Source organism: Myotis daubentonii, chromosome 2 (genome assembly GCF_963259705.1).
Source record: "Myotis daubentonii chromosome 2, mMyoDau2.1, whole genome shotgun sequence".
Lineage (NCBI taxonomy): Eukaryota > Metazoa > Chordata > Mammalia > Chiroptera > Vespertilionidae > Myotis > Myotis daubentonii.
Window position 1 is genome coordinate 132729779 of NC_081841.1, and position 26402 is coordinate 132756180.

Genomic DNA, 26402 nt, shown 5'->3' on the forward strand with positions numbered 1-26402 from the left:
GGCTTGTCCCTCTCCCGGGCTGCAGGCGCAGGCACAGGCATTGGTGCAGCCGCTTATGCCTGGGACCGCAGGGTGGGTGGCTTGTCCCTCTCCTGGGCCACAGCCTGGCTGGTCCCTATTCCTCTTTCCCCAGTGTTGTGTCTGAGCTGTTACGGCATGAGGGCATGACGACCATTTGCATATTAGCTCTTTATTCTACAGGATGGTCAGACACGAACACAATGCCTAGCACACACTGAGTGATGGATAGATGCTAGCCATTATGATTTGAATGGGTTCAAAATCTATTTTCAAAACTCTTTTGGCAAATTTCCCATAGCAAATATCATCCTATTTATTATATAAGATGAAAAATAGCCCTTTGTAACATGTAAACATTTGAAGGCAACACTGAAGTGAGAATTTAATGATAACTATTAAAATATTTGTTCTTGTCAACTTTTGTTTTTTTGGAGTCTTTTATCCCCTTTAAGAGTATCAGGGAGAAAATGAAGAGTATTTAAAAAGCTTTTTTAAAATAATGCATTATCATCATCTATGTTGATGGTAGGTGGTTAGGTTACAGGATGAAAGATGTTAGGTGTTGGGGAACCATTCCTTTGCAGTCTGTTTGCCTGACTGAGCCACCATAACCATGGGATCCTCCTGCAGAGAATTTACGATAATGAGAAAGTATTAATGTTGGAAACCAACCCTGGGAATGCTCAAACCTGGGTGTATTTCCTGGTTCTAATCTAGGGGCAAAAGGATGATGTGCAACACTGTAAATCAGGATCACATTCTTTTCAAGGCTGGACTCATACTTGGTTGTTTCTGTGGATTGATCCTCCACAAAGTATCTCTTCACCAGCTTAACATTTTAAATTTTATTGTGATCCCTGCATTTGTGGCAATTAGAGAGCTACTTAGAAGCAAGGTACCTAATGAACTGCACAGAATTAAGTCACTAAGATAAAACTTCTAATTTTATTCTTTAATCTACTGGTACTTACCTCCTTGAATATAGGTCCTTAAATCTGTTGAAGTTTTGAATACTGCTAGGAAAATTGTTGTAAGCCCATTGCAAGAGTGGAGTCTTAACATTTTCTAAAAGAGGCAGCAGCCCTGTCTGGCATTACTCAATGGTTAGAATGTTGGCCCAAGCACTGAAGTCGTGGGTTTGATTCCTGGTCAAGAGCAAGTACATGGGTTTCAGGTTTGATCCCCACCCCTGGTCTAGGTACGTTGAGGAGGCAATCAATCGATGTGTCTTTTTTTTTTTTTTTTTTCGATGTGTCTTTTTCACATAGATGTTTCTTCCTCTTTCTCTTCTCCACCCGCCATCCCTCCCCACTTCTACTTTCTCTAAAAATCAATGGAAAAAATATCATCAGGTGAGGATTAACAACAATAAAAAAAGAGGCGGTAAATAATGAATGTACATGAATACAATAAACATATCTCAAAAAAGAATGATACCACTTTTATTTTGCATGGATTTTAAAGATATTTTTGCTACATAGTTTATGTATTTTTATGAGATAATATTTTTTCACTTGTATGAAGTTCAACCTTATACAATTTTAAAGTGATATGTTTGGTAGTGTATCTATAATCTTTAAAAAGTTTAGAGTTTTTGGAATGTACAGTATATGAGGTAAAATCAAGATTACATTAAAAATTGTTTTCTCTTCTGCACTAATTTTGCAGTGAGGTTCAAATGGCAAATACACTATTAAATGACATTTACTATCAAAAATAGGAGTTCATTTCCATTACTATGAAAAACATAAGCCACTGTAACTGTCACAGTGGTACATTTTACCATTTTAGACATTCAACTATTATAGAAATCTCTGGGCTATTACACTCAAACTCATTTGTACTGCCAAACGTGGCACTTTTAAGAAGTTTCTAGAAAACAATCACAATCACTTGTTTTTTTGGGAGTTTTCAGCCTATACATAAGAGATTAAATTTAAATAAAATGTAAACATACAATATATTATATTGACAGATCATTCTTACCACTTGGAAAGGCCAAGTTTATCCATTTCTTTTTTGAACAAAGGTTAATGTTTTTTTCTACGGCATGGATCATTTGACATAAAACAATTACAACACATGCCCATTCTAATACAAGAGATATTCTTCAGAGATCTTCAAAAGTACAAAACATACGTCCTTTATCAAAGACTGACACAAGTGCTTAGTAATCACTAAAATGCTAACTTCAGCAACTAAAAATTAGTGATTCACTATCCTAAAATTCAAATAATAAATTAAAAAGACTAGTTACAAGTGTTTTACAGATAACAGATGTGGTGAAACAAGAATTTTAGAAAGTTTCATTACAAACTGTATTATTACTGGCAGTCATTGACATCTATGCAAGATGTACAATGTGATTCTTGTCAAAATACAATCTGATCATCCTATAACTCACAAATGCAAGCTCACAAAACATTAATGAATTATGCAATTGCAAAGTGCCCTAATGCAACATTAAACACATGCAATCAATAATTTGGAAGTATCCAAACAGACATTACATTAAACATTAGTTTTTTAAGAAAGAAAGCAGCTTGAAGTTTACTGGTGCAAATTAATTTTGTCTTTAAATTTGGTGTTCCAAACAGAAAGGTTAAATTTGATTATGAATTCTGATGGTGATGGCAGTAGTTATGGAAGAAGCAGCAAAACTTAGAGGAGTTCTTAAAAATGAGCCTATATCAGTTAGATGAGAGAGTGTGTGTGTGTGTGAATATTTCCACACTTGGTATGTATAGTTTATTTATATGCCACATATGTACATGTATGTCCTTATACACATACAAATAGTTCAAAGGTTCACAAAACCAAATTAAATAGGTTTGAAATTCAGAATTGACTATAATTACTTAAAAAAAAGTAACTACCTAAAAGCCCTCTGTTCTTTTCCATATTCTCAACACCTGAAGAGGTGTCTTTTGAGTAAACATTAAATTAATTTAGGCCAAGTAAACTGTCTGTGCTTTCTTTAAGTGATTTATCTGTGAATTCATGAAAATATAGTGTAATAAAGAACTCCACATTCATCAAACAAGTGGTTCTTTTTTCATGCATATTCTTTCACCCAGTTTTTGTTTGCTAAGCTCCTCCAGTTATTCATCATAATCCCACTTACCAAATAATTAAGACAAATGAGGAGGTAGAAATATAGCACTAGGTTGCTTTCACAGCATCAGACTTTAACATTTTTATATAGCTTGTTTTAGTGTAAATTTTAATCATTCTGAATCATTCACTAGGTAATAATCTTTAAAACAAACAGATCAGGTTGTCAGTGTTACACTCATGCTGACTCGTCAAAATATCCATTATGTATTCTTGCCTCTTAGAAGATTTGTTTGACAAGAAGGCATGTGAAAAAGACAAGAAAAGAAAAAGAAAGGAAGGACAGAAGAAAAAAAGACAAGGGGAAAAAAAAATACCCAAACCAAACAAAAAACCCCAAAATTGCTATTTCTGTGGCTTGCATTCTAATGAGGTGCAAGCCTCTACCTAACAATATAAGCACTGAAAATGGCAAAAATGATGTACTATAGTCTCAATGCCAGTGCTAAATGCCACTGTTTTGGAAAAGCAATACAGAAATAATTTTAGTACATGACAAAATAAAATGTAATACAGTATTAAAAATAAAGTTGTATTTTCACTTGATTACAAAGTATTGAATGATAAAGGCAATTAAAATGGAAAAGAAAGCAAACAGCACAAGGATAACGGCTGCACACTGCTCGTCACTAAGTGATCGCCGGGTCCTGGTGCTTTCCACAGTGTCTCTGCTGGTGCTGGCTGCTGGTTCAGTCCTCTGAGAGATGAAGAACACTGCTGTGCTGTAGGGACCTACTAAGTCCTGATGCCCCACAGGGTCTTGGCACTGGCGAATGGCACACACGCGGAAACGATACTCACAGTTCAGCTGAAGGCTTGAATAGCGGAGTGAAGTGTCGGGACCCTTGTAAATCTGTGCGTAAGGTATTAGAAAAAGAATTACGTGTGGAGGCTGGGAAGAAAAATCCGTGTTAAAGTTGGCTAGTTTCAGAATTATTTTTAAACATGGAAGCTGCTATTATCTTTCAAATGATATTTAAAAAATACGTATGGATAAATCTGAAAAGTTACAATGTAAGCTCTACCCTCACAGAACTTGTAGACCAGTTAAGAAGTAAAGATGCACCCCTAAAGTAGCTGGAGAACAGGCAAAATCAGCCCACAGACATGTTTCCTCAAATGTTCCCTGGTTTCCTCAAATGTAAGAAGTCACACTTTTGTGAAATCATTCCATGAGAGGAGGAAGTATCTAATCTCATCTTTGTATAACTGGTTTTGCACAATTTCAAAATGAAACAATGAATAAGGAGCTTTCTATAGGTGTCTATGGCAAATCATTTAATAGACTTTAAAGAGAAGAATCACAGAATTGGATCTTAAAACCCGAAGTACTCTGCCTTAGAAGGGAAATAATAATAAAGAAATGCCATGGATTTTCAAGAGTGTGTGCTAGGGATTAAGAGAATATGTATTAGAATTGGTCACTCCTGGGTCCAAGCTGTGCTCTATCACTTTACAGTCCATGTGATCTTAGACCCCAACTACCTTGTGTAACAAGCATAATAGTAGTTATCTTGCATGGTAATTATGATATTGAAGTAAGTTACTACTTGTTAAAGCACTTAGCACAGTGCCCAGCATATAGTGAGTGCTCAATATATGAAGCGATCATTTCCTTTAATGAGTCCCTGCCATGATTTTGTATGTGGGAAAACCAAGGCTCACAGTGACCTTCCAATTGAGTGCTCCCAGCTAGCAGGTGGGCTGTAAGTCAGATTAACCAAAACCTGGGCTACCATTCTTTCAAGATATCTTAGCTGCCTCAATTATATGTGTTGTAAATTTAAATTTTTTACATACTAGTTTGCTCCAAGGGGAATGAGGTAAGAACTGTCTCATTTTTGTGTCTCTAGAATCCAGAATATAATAGTTACTTAATAAAAGGCAATGATATTAATGAACCATTGACTATTTGTACTTCAAAATGTATTATCAGTGGATGCTGAGTGTGTGTATATATAACCTTTATTTAAAGAGGTAAGCCTTAAGATGAGTCTTAAAGAAAATGGTGATTAGCATTAGTTTTGAGGATGCAGATGAATGTTCTGAGTGGGAATGCAGAATAGGTTCATAATTAGGCAATGGTAAAGGATTAACTTAAGTAATTTAGAAGGTTGCATTAGGCTGCAGTGTGAAACAGCACATATACAATGAGGACAATTTTCTAAGAGTAAAAAACAGTATGTATTTATCTAATGGGTACAATATTTATTTTTGTCTTTAAAATTTTCTTTGCTTTCCATTTATTTCCAAATAAACATAGTAATATGGTTAGGAGAAAAAACTCAACAAGTGGCATGAAGGTGATAGGTAAGAGATATGACAAAGAGGAGGAATATGTTAATACACTAGTTGAAAACTTAGGTTTGAATCCACAGGGGCTACTTTAGGTGTATGATATTTAAAAGGTGTTTTAAGGAATCCTGATCATAAGGCTAAGGGAGAGATTGAGGGAGGTGGGCAGGACAGGGCTTAAGCATAAGGTAATGAGGCTTTAGCATAGTTTTTATGTATCATTTTTAGAAATGACTATTACTTAAGAGTTAATAGCCCCTAAGCCCTAATTCTTCCAAGAGTTTAAAGCTTAGGCACCAAAGTGAAGTTAGTGTTTATGACACTGATGAAGTAAGAAAGCAGTTGGGGAGGAGAGATTGGGAGGGAAGATAGATGATGAGATTTTCAATTTTGTGTTTTAGATGTTAGGAGGATATGTATATAGGGAGACATCTTATAGATAACTGTAGATACAGGACTGAAGAAAACAGATGAACTTGCTTAAAACTAATTTAAAGGGATTTTTATACCCAAGTGAAGCTATTCAAAATAAGCATTAAGCTCAAGATGAGCTGGGGTAGGGTCTCAGAATGAAAAATAAGATTAAAATGAATAACGTCATTTTTGCTCTCCCACACTTTTCATACTGACAAGATAAAATTGTTGTGGCCTTAATGAATAGTAAAGGGCAAGTAAGAACTCTATTTAGTAATTTTTTTGGCCCACAGCTATTGCTCGAGGATTGTATTAAGATTGTATTAAGATTGTTATAAACTTAAAATGAAACAAAAACAAAATAGCCCCATCTTTGCTATCAATCAACTACCCTTTTATAAGGAGAGTGTGGCAAATATCAATTAGTGCAGATTTACAAAGGAAGACAATGGAAGGTAAAGGATAATTTTCACTTCTCATTTTAATTAAGGAATACAGACAAGCCTGGCCAGTGTGGCTCAGTGGTTGAGCATTGACCCATGAACCAGGAGGTCATGGCTCAATTCCCGATCGGGGCACATGCCCAGGTTGTGGGCTAGATCCCCAGTGTGGGACATACAGGAGGCAGCCGATCAATGATTCTCTCATCATTAATGTTTCTATCTCTCTCTCCCTCTTCCTTCCTCTCTGGAATCAATACAAATATATATATATATATATATATATATATATATATATATATATATATATATATTTTTTTTTTTTTTCCCAAAGAAAGAGAATTACAGGCTAAACCAAAGCTTGTGAAGTTAGTGCATGTTTAGTTGACCAAGAACTTTGAGATAGTATGCCAACTGCAACATAATTTTATAGGAAAACCTTTAAAAGAAAATTTAGACCCTCACAAATTGGTATTTGTCTTTATTTTAGCTTTCTGAATATATCATAGCATGGAGAAAATAACAGTTGTAGAACTAGAGCCAATAAAAATTGAAATCAGTATCTTGTCTGTTTATATCTCTTTGCGGGTTTTTATACCCACATTCTAAAAACTTATTTTGGTTGGCTAGATTGATTTACCAAATACTTTAATACGAAAATTTCAAAATAGTCCTATCTTTTAAGGATACGTGTACGTATTTACTATCAAAGATAACCACTTTTGAAGCTGTCATTACAGAGGAACAAATTCTGTTTAATTAGTTTTGCTTTCTGTGTACATTACATATCCATATCTGATTTTACATTGAAAAACATGCACAGTATACATTTATAGCAGTAACTATAAGACAATGATTTCAGCAATACATTACTTTTAGACTGAGTGAACTTATTTAAACCTTCCCTGAATATTTAATACTAGAGGCTCGGTGCACGAAATTAGTGCATGGGGGAGGGTAGGTCCCCTTAGCCCAGCCTGCACCCTCTCCAATCTGGGACACCTCAGGGGATGTCCGACTGTTGGTTTAGGCCCGATCCCCTAAACTGGCAGTTGGACATCCCTCTCACAATTCTGGACATCCCTTGCATAATCCTAATTGCTCACCTGCCTGCCTGCCTGGTCACCCCTAACTGCCCCCCTCCTGCCCCCCCCGCTAGCCTGATCGCCCCTCACTGCCTCTGTGTGCTGGTCTGATCGCCCCTAACTGCCCTCCCTGCCGGCAGGTTGCCTCCAACTACCTCCTCCCTGCTGGCCTGGTAGCTCCCAACTGCCTCCCCTGCTAGCCTAATCGCCCCCAACTGTCCCTCTGCTGGCCTTGTCACCCCCAACTGCACCCCCCCTGCTGGCCTGGTTGCCTCTTATTGCCCCCCTGCAGGCCTGGTTGCCCCCAACTGTCCCCCTTTGCTGGCCTGGTCATCCCTCACTAACCCCCCTGCTGGCCTGGTCGTTCCACGCAGCCTGTTTATTCAGTTGTTGGTTTATCCCTCACTAACCCCCCTGCTGGCCTGGTCGTAGGCAGCCATGTTGTGAGGGCGTGAGGGTTAATTTGCATATTACCGCTTTATTATATATGATGCACTTGATTAAATTAAAAAAAATAATTATTCATATTAACACATAAGGTATATGCTGTCATATAATTTGGCACATATGGTCACATGGGGTCCTATGTATATGCTATGGCAAATAATTATTTTGTAGTGTCAATGCAGGAAGAGAACAGTAAAAACCCTCACAAAAAAGTGATAGACAAATAACCACAGCTCTTGTCTCTACCATTACTCCCCTTTATTATTGCTGAGGGATTTGTAAGTGAACTTGGACCTTTATTTCATTTATTTAAAAATATTTTTATTGATATTCAGAGAGGGAGGAATGGGGAGGGAAAGAGAGACATTGAAGTGAGAGATCAAAATATCAATGGGCTGCATCCTGCAAGCTCTCTACCAGGGACTAAGCCCACAACTTGGGCATGTACCCAGACGGGAATCAAACCAGCAACCTTTCTGTGCACAAAACAATACCCAACCAACTGAGCTACACCAGCCAGGGTAAACTTGGAGTTTTTGGAGCAGTTCTTAAATTTATTGTGCACAAGCACCACTTGAAACAAACAAAAAGGATAAATATTGTGGATCCCATTCCCAGATATTCACGTTCATTAGGTCTGCAGGGCATTTGAGGAACACTTTTTTGAGAATTTAAGTTCAGAGAGGAAGAAGTTGTACAGAATCCAATAGGCCTCTGTTCCAGTACCCATTCTCTGACTGCCAATAGTATCCTGATTTTGGATGGGTGTCAAACTCTCCCTTACCCAGGCTCCATACTAGGAGGAGCTGGCCTGCCTCTTAACTCCAGATGTGGGCCCTGGTTGGCTTGAACCCTGGCATAGTCACTGGTCCAGGGATGGCTTTGTAACTCTAAGTGTCCCCTGCCCAATGTGAATAAGGAAGAGTAAGTTCCCTATGGCTAAGGGCAGCACTGTGAGAGAAACCCTGATGAGTTCATTGAGTTTCTGGATCAACCAGTCCTTAAGCCAGCAGACATCTGACTTTTGGCATGAATTTTCCCAAGAAAATAGTCTTTCTTTAATGCCAGTAAGGTCAGCTATTCTGTATATATGAGAGTTGTATGTGTGAGAGAGGGAGGAAGGAGTCAGAAGGAGATTATAATTTTAGAGAATGGGGGCAAGTCTAGGTGAGGTGTTATTCAGCATGTAGGGCACAGAGCTGCAAGAAGGCAGCAAGGATTGGTGAGAGCCACTGACTGATCAAAGAGGGATAAAGAAAGGGAAGAATGCAAAGTAATAAATTGTTGTTGCCCCATTAATTTGCTTCCAAATTCTCAAACCTAGCAACATTTATAGGTTAAACAGGGTTTTAGAGGCTAGTCTAGAAACATAACCACCAATCCTATATAATAAAGACACAATATGCAAATTGACCATCATGCCCTCGCACAAGATGGCCGCCCCTTGTGGTCAAAGATGGCCGCCACAGGAAGGCTGGCAGGGGAGGGCAGTTGTGGGTGATCAGGCTGGCAGGGGAGGGCAGTTTGGGGGGGGGGGACTCAGACCTACAGGGGAAGGGAGTTAGGGGAGACAATACTGGCAGAGGGGCATTTAGGGGCGACCAGGCCTGCAGGGGAGGGCAGTTGGGGGAACCAGGCCTGCAGGGGGAGGGCAGTTAGGGGCAATCGGGCCAGCAGGGAAGCAGTTAGGCGTTGATCAGGCTGGCAGGGGAGTGGTTAGAGGGAGATCAGGCTGGCAGGCAGAAGCGGTTAGGGGCAATCAAGCAGGCAGGCAGGTGAGCGGTTAGTATCCAGCAGTCCCGGATTGTGAGAGGGATGTCCGACTGCCAGTTGGACTGGCAGTCGGACATCCCCCTAGGAGTCCCAGCAGTCGGACATCCCCCTAAGGGTTCCAGATTGGAGAGGGTGCAGGCTGGGCTGAGGGACCCCCCCGCCCCCGTGCACGAATTTCATGCACTGGGCTTCTAGTTTATAATATCCCCCCCTTTTAAAAACATCAACAGTTCCTACTGCTATAGAATAAAGACCCACCTAGACCTGGCCCTCTCCTCTTCTACATACTCCATTTTTGAGTCACACTCGAGAGTTCATAGTTCCTCCTAAGCTCATCAGTTCCCCAAAAGACTCACTTAAATGACACCCCTTTTGGAAAATATTCTAAAGTCTATCTAGAATAAAGCATTCCTTTTTATAAGGTAGATTTTTATCTTCATTATCTTTTATTTGTTTGGCTAAATAAAATGGCATGTTTATAAAATTTCTGCTTGCTTCTTAAATTTAATTCCAAACAAGTTTTTTGAAATCAGAACAGTAAGTTAATAATACAGGCCCCCATAATTCTTCAAATGTAATATTAAATACATGTGTTGAGTATCAAATAAATTTTAAAGTATCAAATTATATGAATGATATTGAATTCTTAAAAAAAGACTTTCGAGAAACTTAGATGAGCATACATAAAATGAAGTTTCTAAGGAAATTAGTATTTTAAGTTTTACATTGCTTATAATCTAAAATAAGTGAAAGTGATGATAGGGTTTTGCTTTTAAGTTAAATTAGAATTAGCATTGCTCTTTATGTAGTGATATGTTCATTAAAATTCATTTACTACTCAAATGTGGGGTCCCTATTTCCTTTAAACAGGTAATACAATTACATTTTCTTTAATATTAATTTTGCTTCCTCCTTGGAAGGAAACCTGCTTATCTGTAAATTATATTTAAATCTAATTATCATGTCAATTTGCAGATGGCTTACTGAAGAAAAACAATCACATGCCAAATTTAATGACTCGCTCGGGTCTTTTGTAATTTCAGTTAAGAAATTCCACTTCTACACTTAACAAAATTTAAGAGGAAAAAAAATTTTTATTGGAAAATATTTTATTATTAATAGTTACAACGGAAGACTGAAATAAAAATGAATGATTGGTTTTCTAGTGGGGAAAAAAAACCCCAAGATGAGATGCTAAAATCAAAACAACACAATTTAAAAGCCCTCAAAATCAAGAAGGTTGACAGCAAAAAATGGAAAATCAGATGAAATAAATATAGCAATTAAGTTAGGCTTTTAAGTTGCATAACAAGTTCTTTATCTTTGAATTTTTTTGGCTGGGAAGTTGATAATTCCTCTAGGCTTCCACAATAACTGTGTGTATTATGACTATTACTATTATTGTAAAAGCCTCCATAATGGTCTCTCTGCTTCTGTACTTGTCCCACTCTAGCCAAAATGACCTTGTGTCTGATCATGTGACAACTCTGGTCTAAATCCTCTATTGGCTTCTCATTTTACATGGAGTAAAAGTCATAGTATGGCCTATAATGCCCTACACGACATCCACACCACTCATAAAACTCCCTACCCCCTGACTTTATCTACCATTCTTCCCCTTGCTCACACTGCCCTAGCCATACTGGCCTCCTTGTTTTTCATTAAATTTAACAATCAAACTCCTGCCTCGGGCCTTTGTACCTATTGTTTCCTCTCCTTGGAACACTCTTTTCCCAATATTTACTTCCTTTGGGTCTCTATTCAAATGTCATTTGACTCCCTGTATAAAATAACACTAGCTGCCTGTCCCCCCCAGTACTCCCTACCTTTTACCCAGTTTTATTTTTTCTCCACTGCAATTACCACTATCCAACATATGATATAGTAATGTGTTTTGTTACTTTTAGTATCTCTTTTTCTACTAGAATGTGAGTTCCATGGAGGCAAGGACTTTTTATTCAGTGTTGTATCCTGGGTCCCTGGTACAAAGTTCAGTAAATACTTGTCAAACGAATGAACATTCTGTTTAAGTATAGCTCACATCCAAAAGATTTTGGATCCTGAGACACTAGTTACTAATGTTTGGAACACTGTAAGTCCTGAATAAAATCTTTTTTTCAATTACACATGACATACAATCTTATATTAGTTTCAGGTGTACTGATCTAGACATTCATATAACTTGTGATCATCCCGATAAGTCTAGGACCTGACACCATTCATAGTCATTACAATATTATTGACTATATTCCCTATGGTGTACTTTTCATCCTGAGCCCATTTGTATAGCTGTCAATTTGTACTTCCTAATCTTACCTTTTTTACCTCCAACCTATTATCTGGTGACAATCTATTTATTCTCTGTATCTATCAGTTGAACAAATGTTTTTGAATTAGGAACATAAAGACAGTCAAATCTTACAATGAAAAATTCATAAACATGAGAAAGGTAAAAGTATATATCCACAGAATTATATTTTGGCACATACCTGTTTGAATTCGGAATCCTTTCCCACCATAACTTGAAGACTATAAATAATTGAATCACCTTTCATTGGCTGTAAACACTCCCATGTAATTTCACAAATGTGATCATTTACTTTCTCTATTTTGGGGGCTGTAGAGAGCAAAAAATATAAATAAAAATCTGCTCTACTTAATTTTTACTTGGAACATTACACAGACACATTAATCAAAATCAATAAAACTGTAAAACTTAATTATTAACTTGAAATAAACATCAGTGGATTTTTGAAATTTGCAGAGAAATGGTCAATAGTTCACTCTTACTATCTTCAGGTCATACAATCTACAGATGCTACAATGGCTAGACTGACTAAAAGATCTGTCAAGGTAAGCACTATTTTATTGCGTTAAAAAGCCAATAGAGGGGTATATGGCAGTTAAAAAACAACTATGGTACTTCTAAGAGCACAACTAGAACATGAAATTTATAATTTAATCTAAGAGGATGAGCTGAAAACTACCCTTAGTTCTTCAACCACATATGACTGTTTCACTCAATAGTGGGGTACAAAGGGGTCAAAATCAGCAATCTTATTAAGGCTAACAGATACTAAACTGGACAAGAGAACAGAAAAATGACTCAGTGGAACTCTGTCAACATTATTAGAAACACTATTCAAGAACAGTCCTGTTAATTATGGATTTGCCTAACAAATGGTATATCAAGTTCATGATTGAGTATACTGTATTAAAAGTCTTTGTGATTCGTCCTCAGAGTGTGAGGAAATTTGGCTAAATGCACAAAGTATAATCTTGCTGCAGTCGCTTTAAAATAAGGACCCCTCTGAATTGATTTTAAAGATACATGTATGGACAAATGTGTGTGTGTTTGTGTAAATTTGATTTAAAGATTCAAATCAACTAAGAATTTATGTTTTGCTTAACAAACAACCTGGGTCTCTCCCTAAAATAGAAATGAATGAAATAACAATGACTCAAAGCAACCAGAATTTGTGATTTTCCCCCCTTTAAGTTGTAAGAGCAGAAACAGGTAATGGCCTTATCTTTTCAATTTAGTATTTTTTTTTAAAAAAAAATGTTTTCATTGATTTTTAGAGAGAGAGGTAAGGAGAGGGAGAGGGAGAGGGAGATACAGAGACAGAAAGAGAGACAGACACATACAGAGAGAAAACCATTGATATGAGAAAGAAACATCAATCGGTTGCCTCGTGCATGCAACCCAACTGGGGACCTAACCTGCAACCTGAGCACATGCCCTGACCAGGAATTGAACAAGTGACCTTTCAGTGCATGGGATGATGCTCAGTCAACTGAGCCACACTGGCCAGGGCTCAACTTAGTATTTTTATATTAGATTAATTTAAATGTTGGACATATACTGGATGATAAATTTTAATAACAGTACATAAAGCACTTGATGAAAATGCATTTAAAAATCATTTGTTATTAAAGAAAATAACTTGAAGATATATAACTTACCTTTCAAGGCAGCTGGAACAGATTTTGTAGTAGTGAAAATATATTCTTGGGAGAGAGGACCTTCCCCTGCTTCATTACAAGCTTGAATACAGAATTTATAGGATGTCGACTCATTAAGTCTTTGTACTTTGTATGTATGACATGGACCTCTGTATAAGGATACAAACCTAAAATGGAAAGGATTCATTAAAAATAATCCTTGACTACATTATGTTTATAAAGTACTGATTGGGACATAATTTAGGAATAACAACTTACTCCTAGTTAATGCCAGGATTGGTTTGTCACTCCAGATAAATAATGTGCTTTTTCATCAGATGATGACAATTACAGAACAGGTAAGTTTTTGAATTTGGCATAGTTTTCTGAAAAATTATTGCTAAATTTCCTATCCAACCATGGTAACTGTTTCTTTTCAGGATTCTGATTGTTTTGATGTACACATTTTTAAAGGTACTCAGAACACCACACTTTTCATTATAAATTATTTCTAATTAGAATCATAGGCATACAATTTATCACATAAAAAAAGGTAACTCTCAATTCCCAGGCATAATTTTAGTTGATTTGGTGATGTTTTCTAGCGATTTATATAGCAGTATAAGAGAATATATAATTTCCCATGAATTATCCTCTCAAACTGTTTGATGGGAAGTTTAATAACATATGTTACCTATAAGTTGAATGTTTCTCAATATTTTTGACTGACTGCTGGTTAGCTTTTTGGACGTTGGAGAATGAATAATGAATGCTCATACAGTTCTCTCTCTCTATATATATATGTTGTTAATCCTCACTCAAGGATATTTCTTCCACTGATTTTTACAGAGAGTAAGAAGGGAGGGAAAGAGAGAGAAAGAGAGAAACATCAATGTGAGACGCACACAGATTGGTTGCCTCCACATACGCCTCGACTGGCGCTGGGAATTAAAACCTGCAACCTAGGTATGTGCCCTTGATTAGAATCAAACTGTGACCATCTGGTGCATGAGCTAACACTCTAAGCCAATCAATCATTTACTGTAAAAATTGCCTCTTGCTGGAAATAAGCATTCAAGCCCTAGCAAAGATTAAGTTTCTTTTACAAGCATGAAGGGAGTAAAAGAGTTAAGTAGTGATTTTCAACTAGTATCCCATAAGAATTTTTAAAATGTGCAATACCTGACTATTTAGTCAGGTCACTCATCTCTTTTCCCTTAGGTTGTCAAATAAAAAAACAACAGCCAACACAATAGGCATCCAGTGTGAATGAGTTAAAATTATGCCTATTTTTTTGTCAGACTGTCAAAAAAGATAACATTTTTTTCTTTATGTGCCACAGAATTTTAGGAATTAGTTTATATGTGCCATGAGAGGAAAAAGGTGAAAATCACTGGGTTAGAGAAGTGAGCCATAGAATAGACCACTAAAGTTTTTCTCTCTTGACATTCCACTCACAAGTGAAAAACAGAAAATCGTCATTGTTTCCTCTAATGCTTCAAAAACAGCACACTTCAAAATTCTTATGCAAATTCTCTTTGAAAATTTATTTTATTTACTTCTATTATTTATAAAAATATATTCAAGACCCAAGAAACTACATAAAGAAGTAATTTAAAACACCAACCTTCCATTCTTATCCTCCATCTGAAGGTGGTACTGAATAGAATCTGTTGACAGTATCTTTGGGGTTCCTTCTCCCCATTTCAGTTTAAGGTTCTGGTGGCTGAAGGCAACACATTCCAGACGAGGTGGATCAGGAGGGAGGGGCTTAGTTTTTAACTTTATCATGTGGCTGAAAGGACCAGCTCCAAGGCTATTCAAGGCTTGAATTCGTATTCTAAGTGCCATATAAAAAAGAAAAATTAGTTTACGATTATTCTATTTAAAGTGTCTCTCTGGTCTAGGCAAAAATTATCATAGTTTTTATAGTATACCTGTATGTTGTATCTGGTTGCAAATTGTCTAGAATATAGCTTGTAACCTTTCCTACTGTCAAGGGCTGTTTATCTCCAAAGTCTATGCTGTAGGCAAGGATTTCTGAACCATGGTCACAAGGCTTTTCCCAGTTTATTGCAAGGCATGTAGAAGGTGAATAATCGGGATTTTCTATATCTTCATCACTTATTTCTTGAAGACAAGTCACAATAGCAGGAACTGATGGCGGAGTCACACAGGCTACTACTTCACTGAAAGGACCTGCCCCCACAATACTCAGAGCCTACAAATGAACAGAGCCCATAGTTAACGAAGACTTGGCCATGAAAATGCTCACAAAACCGTAAAGACAGAAAGTGACGAGGCCCTTACTGCCTTTACCTGGACTCTGCAATAATAGGTAGTTGCTGGTGAAAGTCCTTTTAATTCATAACTGAGACTGGGCCCACAGTAACATATCTGCATACTTCCTTCAACTCCTCCCCACTCCAATCGATATTCAGTGACATCAGTTCCATTATTCAAAGGGACCTTCAAATTAAGAAAAGGATAAAGGTCTTAAGTTTCAACATTGATTAAACAGCTTTTGGGTAAAAATGTTCTTTACCCAAACATATAAAAAACTGGATTGCTTTTGAATTTCTTTAAAATGTTTAAGCAGAATTAAGACTATTTAATATTACATTTTATTTATTAAGGCCACCTGAATTTAAGATTAGTCAAAAAAATATAACTTTGTTTTCAATTGGAAATATGATTGAATCACTTTATAAAGAGTAGTTTAAGGTAAATATACTTCTAAATAATTCTATTAAGTAATATAAAATGGTAGATCATACAAGGATATTTTCTTTGTTAAATTTCAAAGGAAACTGAAAATGTAATTGTCATTATTATACACAACAAATACACTGGAGATAATGAGAAATAGTATTATACTAATTCCCATGAATGTTTGTTCTGAACATTAAGCTAGTCAGTGGCTAAATATCTCATTACTGAGACAAAACCTTAGATAATACACAAAGCACATCATGAATAAGAATCTAAATATCTGCAATGCAAATATACCTTACTTAAATGCTTCTAGGAGAAAACACCCTCACTTTTTACCATGTGAATTTAAGGAGACTTACTCTTTGTATAACTTATATGAGGATATAAACAGTATTTTTATTATTTTATATAAACTACTAGACGCCCGGTGCACAAAATTTGTGCACTCGGGGGTGGGCGGGGGTGGGGAAGGTGTCCCTCACCCTGGCCTGTGCCCTCTCTCAGTCTGGGACCTTTCGGGGGATGACCACCTGCTGGCTTAGGCCTGCTCCCCGGGGGATTGGGCCTAAGATGGCAATCAGACATTCCTCTGGCAGCCTGGCAGCCCTCGGGGGATGTCCACTTGCCAGAGGGGAGCAGACCTAAGCTGCAGTCAGACATCCTTAACGCTGCTGAAGAGGCAGGAGAGGCTCCCACCACCACCGCTGTACTGGCAGCCATCAGCCTGGCTTGTGGCTGAGCAGAGCTCCCCCATGTGGGAGTGCACTGACCATCAGAGGGCAGCTCCTGCACTGAGCGTCTGCCCCTTGGTGGTCAGTGTGTGTCACAGTGACCAGTCATTCCCAGTCTTTCTGCTGTTAGGGTCAGTTTGCATATTGCCTTTTTACTATATAGGATAGAGGCCTGGTGCACGGGTGGGGGCCAGCTGGTTTGCCCTGGAGGGTGTCCCGGATCAGGGTGGGGGTCCCGCTTGGGTGCCTGGCCAGCCTGGGTGAGGGGCTGATGGCTGTTTACAGGCTGGCCACACCTTCTTTAGGGTGGAGGTCCCCACTGGGGTGCCTGGCCAGTCTGGGTGAGGGGCTGAGGTCCGTTTTCAGGCTGGAGGACAACTGAAGCTCCCAGCCTCTCCTTTTTTTCTTTTTCTTTTTTTATTCTGGGATTTATTTACCTTCTATAATTGAAACTTTGTTGCCATCACTGGAGCTGAGAGCTGGCTCTTGCTCGCTCCAGCTCTGAGGCCACAGCTGGCTGAAAGCAGGTATCTGGGGTTTGTTTAGCTTCTATAATAGAAACTTTGTTGCTTTCGGAGCTCAGAGCCGGACCATGGCAGGCGGGGAACCTTGGCTTCCTCCATCACTGGAGCAAGCAAGCCTCCTGCTCACTTCAACTGTGTGGCTGCCGGCCGCCATCTTTGTTGGCAGTTAATTTGCTTATCACCCTGATTAGCCAATGGGAAGCGTAGCGAAGGTACGGTCAATTACCCTTTTTGTTGTTTATTAGATAGGATTTTAATTGACTAAGAAAGTAAATATAAGTCAGTGGAAATGACAATACCTCCCAATTCACTTGTGCGCAAGTTGCAGATCTGCATGTCACTTGAGGGGGCTTGCATTGATCTGGTGGTCCAGGGGCTGTAGTAATATCACATTTTTCTGAAAATGGTCCAAACTAGAAAAACAAATGTAACCACCATTTCCATTTTTCACCTATCGAGTGCATAGCTCTCTATAAAAACTAACAAATAAGTGCATAATCCTTCTCCTTCAAGACTAATTGGTCATAATATAAGTCTAAAAGCATTCACAGAAAGTAGAAAGATTTAAAGATCACAGAAGTGAATATGTGGGGTATTTTTAAGTTTCATTTACTATATTTTCTTCTCCTGTCCCTTATTCCTTCATGAACTGTTTTTTTGTAAGAAAGGCATAGCATTAGGGAATTAGGTAGGTGGGATCAGTCAGAAAAAGTTGTGAGGAGTGAAGAAACAGATATCAATTAAAAGTATAAGAGATGGTAGGCATAAATTCTATCTTAAAATTTACAATAATTTAAGATGGGTCTAACAGGTATATTCTTTGAAAAATATAGAAAGCAAGTATTTACTTAGGATGATTTAGACAAATTATTACAAACCTAAAAATACAGATTAAGGATACTAGTATTAAAGGTGCGATCCCAAAGTACTGCAGCTTTGTGGGGCTTTCAAGATGATGACTTACGTACGAACTGCCAACAAAGTATATAAAGTTGATGTAAGAAATTTAAAAATAAGGTTATAGATATTTGGAGAACATATGCACAGTTCACTAAAACCTTAAATAACAGGGAGGGAAGAAGCTCAGTTTAATTTTGTGAAATTTTAATTACAGAATAGTTCAAAGAAACAGTGTTACTCAACTGAGGTAAGAAATTACTGCTTTGACCTTAGAGAACCTGCTTTAATGCAGACAGGTTGACACAGTTGAGTGGAGTCTGACAAACCTGAGTCTAAGGCTTATCTTTACCACTTCTTAGTTTGTGTAACTGTGGGCAAAATCTGAGCCCCAGCTGCCTTAGTTGTAAAATGAGATATCACCTACCTTTGTTCAATTATGGAGTTAGTTGTACAGATATTTAGATAATATTAAAAAAAATCCACACAAAACCAGAAGTGCTTAAAATGTAAAGTTTTTTTTCCCTTAGGCCAAAAAAGAATCACAATTAGTTGTCAATGGAAAGTAAATGCTGCATATAACCAGCCCAAAAAACAAATACTTCATCTTATGATCTTGTTTCTTCTCCTAAATTTACTAGTAAGTAAACCCTATTAGTACTACCTGAAAGGCAAATTTTAGCTCAGTTCAAGTCTAAAATGTCACAAATTGTACATGGGATTTGAAAATACTGAGGTTCTATAACAATAATATGATTTCACCATATCTTATTTATCAGTATAGATTTACAGCTATAAATTGTGAAATATGGAGTCACAAATAAGAGGTGCAATTACATATGTTACATGAAACACACTGTGATTATAATTCAGTCATCACAGTCTTCCTACCCCCATTTTGTTAGCTGCGTGTAGTCTGAAGCTGTAAGTCTTTCCAGGGAGAAGGTTGCTCACTGTACATTCTATTTCAGAACCTTGGTAAACTTCTTTGGGTTCATCTTTTTCTACAGAAGACATTTCCACACTGTAGCAGGAAATGGGAGATCCGCCATCAACCAGAGGGGGTCCTAAAGATGGAAAGATTTGTGCAACTTAACAAGAGGAATATATTTAGTATTAACTTAATTATAATTTGTTACCAAAATGGAAATTACCCCATCGTAATTGTATTTCTTTTGCTTTGGGTCTACCCTGTAATCTGGGAGGGAGGCATGGGCCAGGAGGCACAGCTGGAGTCTGCACAAGTAAAGTTTCAGATACCTGCCAAAACAAAAGCAAAAACAAAACAAAAATGCCCCAAACTAAATAGTGAGATTGCTTTTGTTAAAGAAAAATAACATAAACACAAAGATTGTACCAAATTTGAAATTATACTTGACTATTGACTGAAAATAAAGTTCTGAATAAAATCAAACCTTATAAAATCAAGAGCAAGTCATTAAAACTAAAATTTTATATACACAAATAAAGACACTGAATACTATATACAAAATAAGTTACCAAAATAAATAAAAAGAAAAGCTCTTCCTTTTCTTTTTTTTTTCATAAATAAAAAACAAAACAAAACAAAAAAGAGAAAAAGAAAACTCAAAAAACAAAAACAAAACATAAAAACCAAAAAACCCTTACATCCAACACAACCTAATGGACATTACTTTGACCCTGTCCAAATGGATCCACAAATCTATTCTAAGGAAGGATGTTTTAATATTCTGTGAATGCAATTTACCATGTTTTCAGGAGATTTAGACTATTTTGGCCACTTTACTGCATACTGTATTTTTCACCTGTTTAATTTATTTATTAATTTAAAAAAGTGATTTTCTTCTTCCTTTCCACCTAAAAATAATTTAAAAAATTAGGTAAGTTTTTCCAAGTATCTATCATCTTTCTAGGTGTTTGGTATTATTTTTAGCCATTTTTTTAAAAAAGTCTTTTATTTTAAAAGACATTTTCTTAAAAACATTGACAGAAACCCAGTGCCATATATGCCTTATCTGCACTGTGTTAAGGTTTACAATTAACTTTCTTTCCAAAGATAAATAAAATATTTGGTCATCACCTTATTCAGAAATGTATCTTATATAAGAATGCTATAATGTTATATTAGAAAATAGCTTTTTTGGGGGAGTGGGTGGGAGGGGGAGTAGGAGGTTTGTTTTTTTTTTTTAGAATCCAGGAAGATTTTCTTATTAGAGAAAATGAAGCAACTGGATCCCAAGCCTGTTGGGCAGGACTTGCATGCAGTTTCAGAATACTTGCATTTTCAACAATTCATTTTTAAAAGTACTTTTACTACATTAAATTCCATTTGAAATATAATAACAATTATGAATGCTCTAAGAAACCCCTCTTGGTTAAATTCATTAAAAAGAAAAAAAATTACTCCCATTAAAAAACATACTTCTGAATACTGGCCAGTGTGGCTCAGTTGGTTGAGTGTCGTCCCATGCATGGGAAGGTTTCAGGTTTGATTCCTAGTCAGGGCACAAGTTTCAGGATTGATCCCCAGTCGGGGCACACATGGGAGGCAACCAATCAATGTATCTCTCTCACGTTGATGTTTCCCTTTCTTTCTCTTCCTCCCTCTCTACAATAAATTAAACCAACAAAAAAACAAACAAAAACCCCCGTACTTTTCCAGAACATTACATATGTCTCATATGTAGTCAATGGTACATTTTTAAAAAAATATATATGTATTTTTTATTGATTTTTTACAGAGAGGAAGGAAGAGAGATAGAGAGTTAGAAACATCAATGAGAGAGAAACATCGATCAGCTGCCTCCTGCACATCTCCTACTGGGGATGTGCCCGCAACCCAGGTACATGCCCCTGACCGGAATTGAACCTGGGACCCTTCAGTCTGCAGGCCGACGCTCTATTCACTGAGCCAAACCAGTTTCGGCTCAACGGTACATTTTAAGTTCATTTTGGCTATTAGGTCTCTATCAATAAAAGTAATTACCACCTTTTTGGAAATAAGTAAATATTGTAATATTTACTTAATAAATATTAAACAGTAAATGACATTTTATGGTTTGTCCTGGTAATTTATGGAGCAATACATCAGTTTACAATTATTTTATTTCTATTTGTTATGTATGGTTATTAAGCAACATACTAAAATTTGTATTTTTTTAAAAAATATTTTTATTGATTTCCGACAGGAAGGAATAGGGACAAAGAGAGAGATACATCAATGATGAGAGAGAATCACTGATTGGCTGCCTCTTGCATGCCCCCTACTGGGGATGGAGCCTGCAACCCCGGCATGTGCCCTTGACCGGAATCAGATCTGGGACCCTTCAGTCCGCAGGCTGATGTGCTATCCATTGAGCCCAATTGGCTAGGGCAGTGGTCGGCAAACTGTGGCTTGCGAGCCACATGCGGCTCTTTGGCCCCTTGAGTGTGGCTCTTCTAAGCCTTAGGAGTACCCTAATTAAGTTAATAACAACGTACCTACCTATATAGTTTAAGTTTAAAAAATTTAGCTCTCAAAAGAAATTTCAATCGTTGTACTGTTGATATCTGGCTCTGTTGACTAATGAGTTTGCCAACCACTGGGCTAGGGCATAAAATTTATCTTTATAAAATTTTCTACAATGTTTTCATATACTTGTTTTTCCAAAGTTGAAAATAGATATTCACCGACTACAGATATGCACTAAGGACTATTATTAGGATATTCTGGCCACTATAAAATTAACCATCTGGTGACAGAAATTACTTTTATACATATATAAATACATTTTAATATTTGAAGTGTCATCTGGTCTTCTCATTTAATTTGATCAAACTTGAAAAAAAATCTCTATATAAATATTACCGCACTCTGTCCTCCATCACTGATGCAGTAAACTCGTAAACGATAGAAACAGCCTGGACTCAGTCGATCACAAAGATGTTCCCTAGTAGCTCCACTGTATATCATATCCCATTTGTTTCCTGTAAAGTGAAGAATTATGTTCAATCAGCTCCAAGGTAATGTTTAACATTTTGGTATCATGGACACGGCAGGTAACCTAGCTTCACTAAATAAGTGTTTATGTAATTTGTCAGAAACAATTTAAGCTTGTTTTGAGTTTCCTGGAAATGATCTAATTTTCTTTATGTGTGTAGCTTCCTAGACAAATTTTGCATGGCTTTGTTGAAGGTAAATATCTCTGTAACTCTGTACAGACTTTGGCTGAGATTGATAATTTGCTTTTAATTAAGCATTTTAAATGTGTTTACTGGTCCAGTAATAACATTATAACACACAAAGAAAGAACCAATACCACAGGAAGTTTAGTCTTAATTAAAAGATATCCTTATTTTTTTGCAGGCAACAGGTCATTTCAAGAAATAAAGTTTGTTAAATGTGCCATTCAAAAATAAAGTTTAGTAGGCATAAAATTTCTTATCAAAATTAGTTTAATGCAAGTAAACTAAATTTTAGAAGATAAATTTTCTCTGGTACATCTGGGTATAGTCTAACTGAATAAACTAATTTCAGAAGAGTTTAGGTATACTGGACTTGAGCAATTCAAACAAAAAAAAAAGAAAATGTAAATGAAATCATATAAGTATATAGCAGTCTCACATTTGATTTGTTATATTTCTAAAGATTACAACTTAAAGTGGTTTGTAACATGCAAAATCCTAACTGCTACAAACAAAGGGAAATAAAAACCAAGAGAAAAGAAAAAAGATCATATAAAACTAGAGGCCTGGTGCATGAAATTTGTGCATGTGGGTGGGCAGGGGAGGGGGGGGGCGGGAGGTGTCCCCTCAGCCCATCCTGGGCCTTCTCTCAGTCTGGGAGCTCTTGGGTGGATGTCTGCTGTGGAGGTGGGAGAGGCTCCCGCCACCGCCGCTGCACTCGCCAGCTGTGAGCCTGGCTTCTGGCTGAGTGGCACTCCCCCTGTGGGAGCACACTGACCACCAGGGGGCAGCTCGTGCATTGAGCATCTGCCCCCTGGTGGTCAGTGTGCATCATAGCAACCGGTTGCCCTGCTGTTCAGTTGATTTGCATATTAGCCTTTTAGTCTTACCATTAGAACCTTCTGCCATCTCCACTATATATTTACTGATGGATGCCCCTCCATTGTCTTTTGGTGGGTCTATCCAAAGAAACAATAGTAGTATTAGGCAAAGTACATGCAATTTAAAATGACAGAAAATCCTAATAAACATAATATCAAATCTGGTGTTGCTTACAAAGAAAAAAGAAATCACCTACAATGCTTTTTTATTAATATCAGCAACTCATTAATCTATTGCTTTTGCATTAAGTAGTATATCAGTAGGTGTTTAATAAATGTTTATTTTAAATGAATAAGTGATTTTCATTTCCCATGAGAGCCAGGATGACGTAGGTGACATTAACTACAAGTTCAGCAATCTTTCATTTTACACAGTGTTGCCCCTGCCAACAGTTCTACAGTAGACCCCAAATTCTTCGTGTATCAAATCTGAACTTAGTATGTGTGAGTACATACATAGCTGTTCACAAAAAAGATCCTCAAACCATGACTCTTACATTTCATATTAAACTTGCTCTAACGTATTTATTTACGTATTTTAAAAATTATCTTACTATTCAAATCATTTTAATCAAATATAGAAGTAATGATGTACAAATATGCATAAAATCTTACCCCAAGTTATTTTAAAACTGTGTGAATGTATCTTTCCTTTAACTGAAGGCTTTATGGGTACTCCTGGTTTATCAGGGCATGTAGTGAATTCTACTATTTCACTTGGATTACTTTTACCTTCTGAGTTGTAAGCAATAACCTGTGATGAGACACAAAAACATAAAATAATGTTTGACACAATGATATTGGCTTAATGAACAAAGTGATGAGAGACATAAAGGTTCAATCAAATGATAAAGTTTTCACACTGTGATAACCCTTCAGGGTTATTTATGTTTTTGATAGGGATTAAGCATATATGAGTATTCAGTCCTAGAAGTATTCAGTATAAATCTAACATTCTGATACTAAGCAAGAGTCACCACAAGAACAAGCTAAATCTGATGATACTTGATGGACTTTCCACAGTTTCCCTGACCTGTGGTCAACTGCAGTCTGAAAACATTAAATGGAAAATTTCAGAAATAAATAATTCATAAGTTTTAAATTGTGACTCTTCTGAGTTGCCTGATGAAATCTTGCGCTGTCCTACTGCAGCTGGCCCAGGACATGAATTATCCATTTGTCCAACGCATCCACAATGTATATATACTGCCCACCAGTTAAGTCATTTGGCTGCCCTCTTGGTTATCAGAGAGAGGAGTGAAGAAGAGAGGGGGAGAGAGAGATAATGCACATGTGCCTCACAGCACATTTACCTAACATTTATTACAGTATCCTATCTAATAAAAGAGAAACATGGTAATTAGCCCTACGTCCGCTACCCTTCCCATTGGCTAATCAGGGTGATATGCAAATTAACTGCCAGCCAAGATGGCGGCTGGCAGCCAGGCAGCTTCAAGCTAACATGAGGCTTGCTTGCTTCAGTGACGGAGGACTCCAAGTTCCCCGCCTGCCTTGCCAGCCACTGAGCTTTCAGTTTGAAACATTGTTACAAATATAGAAGCTAAACAAAACCCCAGAAACCTGCTTTCAGCCAGCTGGGATCTCAGAGCTGGAGTTGATACAGTGTTTCAATTATAGAAACCAAACAAACCAGATACCTGCTTTCAGCAGCCTCAGAGCTAAAGCTGGCCCAGAATAAAAAAAGAAAAAAGAAAAAAGGAGCGGTTGGGAGCTTCAGTCACCCACCAGCCTGAAAACAGCCCTCAGCCCCTCACCCAGACTGGCCAGGCACCCCAGTGGGGACCCCCACCCTGAAGGGTGTGTGACCAACTGTAAACAGCGATCATCCCCTCATCGAGGCTGGCCAGGCATCCCAGTGGGGACTCCCACCCTGATCCAGGATACCCTTCGGGGCAAACCAGCCGGCCCCCACCCATGCACCAGGCCTCTACCTATATAGTAAAAGCGTAATATGCCTCCCAGCACTGGGATCAGCGGAGCCGCGAGGCCTCCTGGCACCAGGATCAGTGTGACAGGGGGCAGCGCCCAAACACCCTGATCGCCCTGCAGCTGTGTGTGTGACAGGGGGCGGGGCCACAACCTCCCTATCCACCCGGCTCTGTGCCTGATAGGGGGGAGCCCCCCAACCCCCTGATCGCCCTGCGGCTCTGTGTGTGACAGGGTGCGGCGCCCCAACTCCTCCCCCCCCGCTCACGGGCCCTGCTCTGTGTGTGATGGGCTGGAGCCATAACCTCCCCATTGGCCCTGCCCTGAGTGTTACAGTGACGGCGCCCCAACCCCCTGATCGGCCCTGCTCTGTCGGTGATAGAGGGTGGTGCTCCAACTCCTGATCTGCCCTGCTCTGTGTGTGACAGGGGGCGGTGCCCCAACTCCCCTATCGACCCTACTCTGTGAGTGACGGGGGAGATCCTCAACCCCCTGATCGGCCCTGCTCTGTGCGTGACAGGGGGGAGCTCCCCAACCCCCTGATGGGCCCTGCTCTGTGCGTGACATGGGGCAGCACCCCAACCCCCTGATTGGCCCTGCTCTGTGCGTGACAGGGTACGGAGCCCAACCCCCGTGATGGGCCCTGCTCTGTGCGTGACAGGGAGCAGTGCCCCAACCCCCTCATTGGCCCTGCTCTGTACATGATGGGGTGGCGCCGCAAACTCCCCATCGACCCTGCCTTGAGTGTGACAGGGGGCGGTGCCCCAACCCCCCAAACGGCCCTACCCTGAGAGTGACTGAGGGTGGCATCGCAACCTCCCGATCCGTCCTGCTCTGTGCATGACAGGGGGCGGCGCCCCATCTCCCCAATCAGCCCTGCTCTAAGCCCGACCAGGGGCTGCACCTAGGGATTGGGCCTGCCCTCTGCCACCCGGGAGCAGGCCTAAGCCAGCAGGTCGTTATCTCCCGAGCGGTCCCAGACTGCGAGAGGGCACAGGCCGGGCTGAGGGACCCTCCCCCTCCCCCC

The 26402-nt window shown here is 38.5% G+C and overlaps 1 protein-coding gene across 5 annotated transcripts in view; it reads right to left on the bottom strand.

Annotated features, from left to right (window-relative positions):
* Positions 1 to 1439: 1439 nt before the first annotated feature.
* FNDC3A (fibronectin type III domain containing 3A) overlaps positions 1440 to 26402 on the bottom strand; it is a 220369-nt gene continuing 195406 nt past the window's right edge. For all 5 annotated transcript variants that reach the window (XM_059684646.1, XM_059684645.1, XM_059684644.1 and 2 more), the window contains 12 exons: positions 24044 to 24182; positions 23438 to 23506; positions 22231 to 22349; positions 19556 to 19661; positions 19293 to 19468; positions 17804 to 17917; positions 15854 to 16003; positions 15472 to 15755; positions 15162 to 15374; positions 13556 to 13722; positions 12079 to 12206; positions 1440 to 3988 (listed from right to left, as the gene is read on the bottom strand). In XM_059684646.1, the coding sequence (XP_059540629.1) occupies positions 3674 to 3988; positions 12079 to 12206; positions 13556 to 13722; positions 15162 to 15374; positions 15472 to 15755; positions 15854 to 16003; positions 17804 to 17917; positions 19293 to 19468; positions 19556 to 19661; positions 22231 to 22349; positions 23438 to 23506; positions 24044 to 24182 (1980 nt within the window). In that variant the 3' untranslated portion in view covers positions 1440 to 3673. The remainder of the gene's footprint in view (positions 3989 to 12078; positions 12207 to 13555; positions 13723 to 15161; positions 15375 to 15471; positions 15756 to 15853; positions 16004 to 17803; positions 17918 to 19292; positions 19469 to 19555; positions 19662 to 22230; positions 22350 to 23437; positions 23507 to 24043; positions 24183 to 26402) is intronic.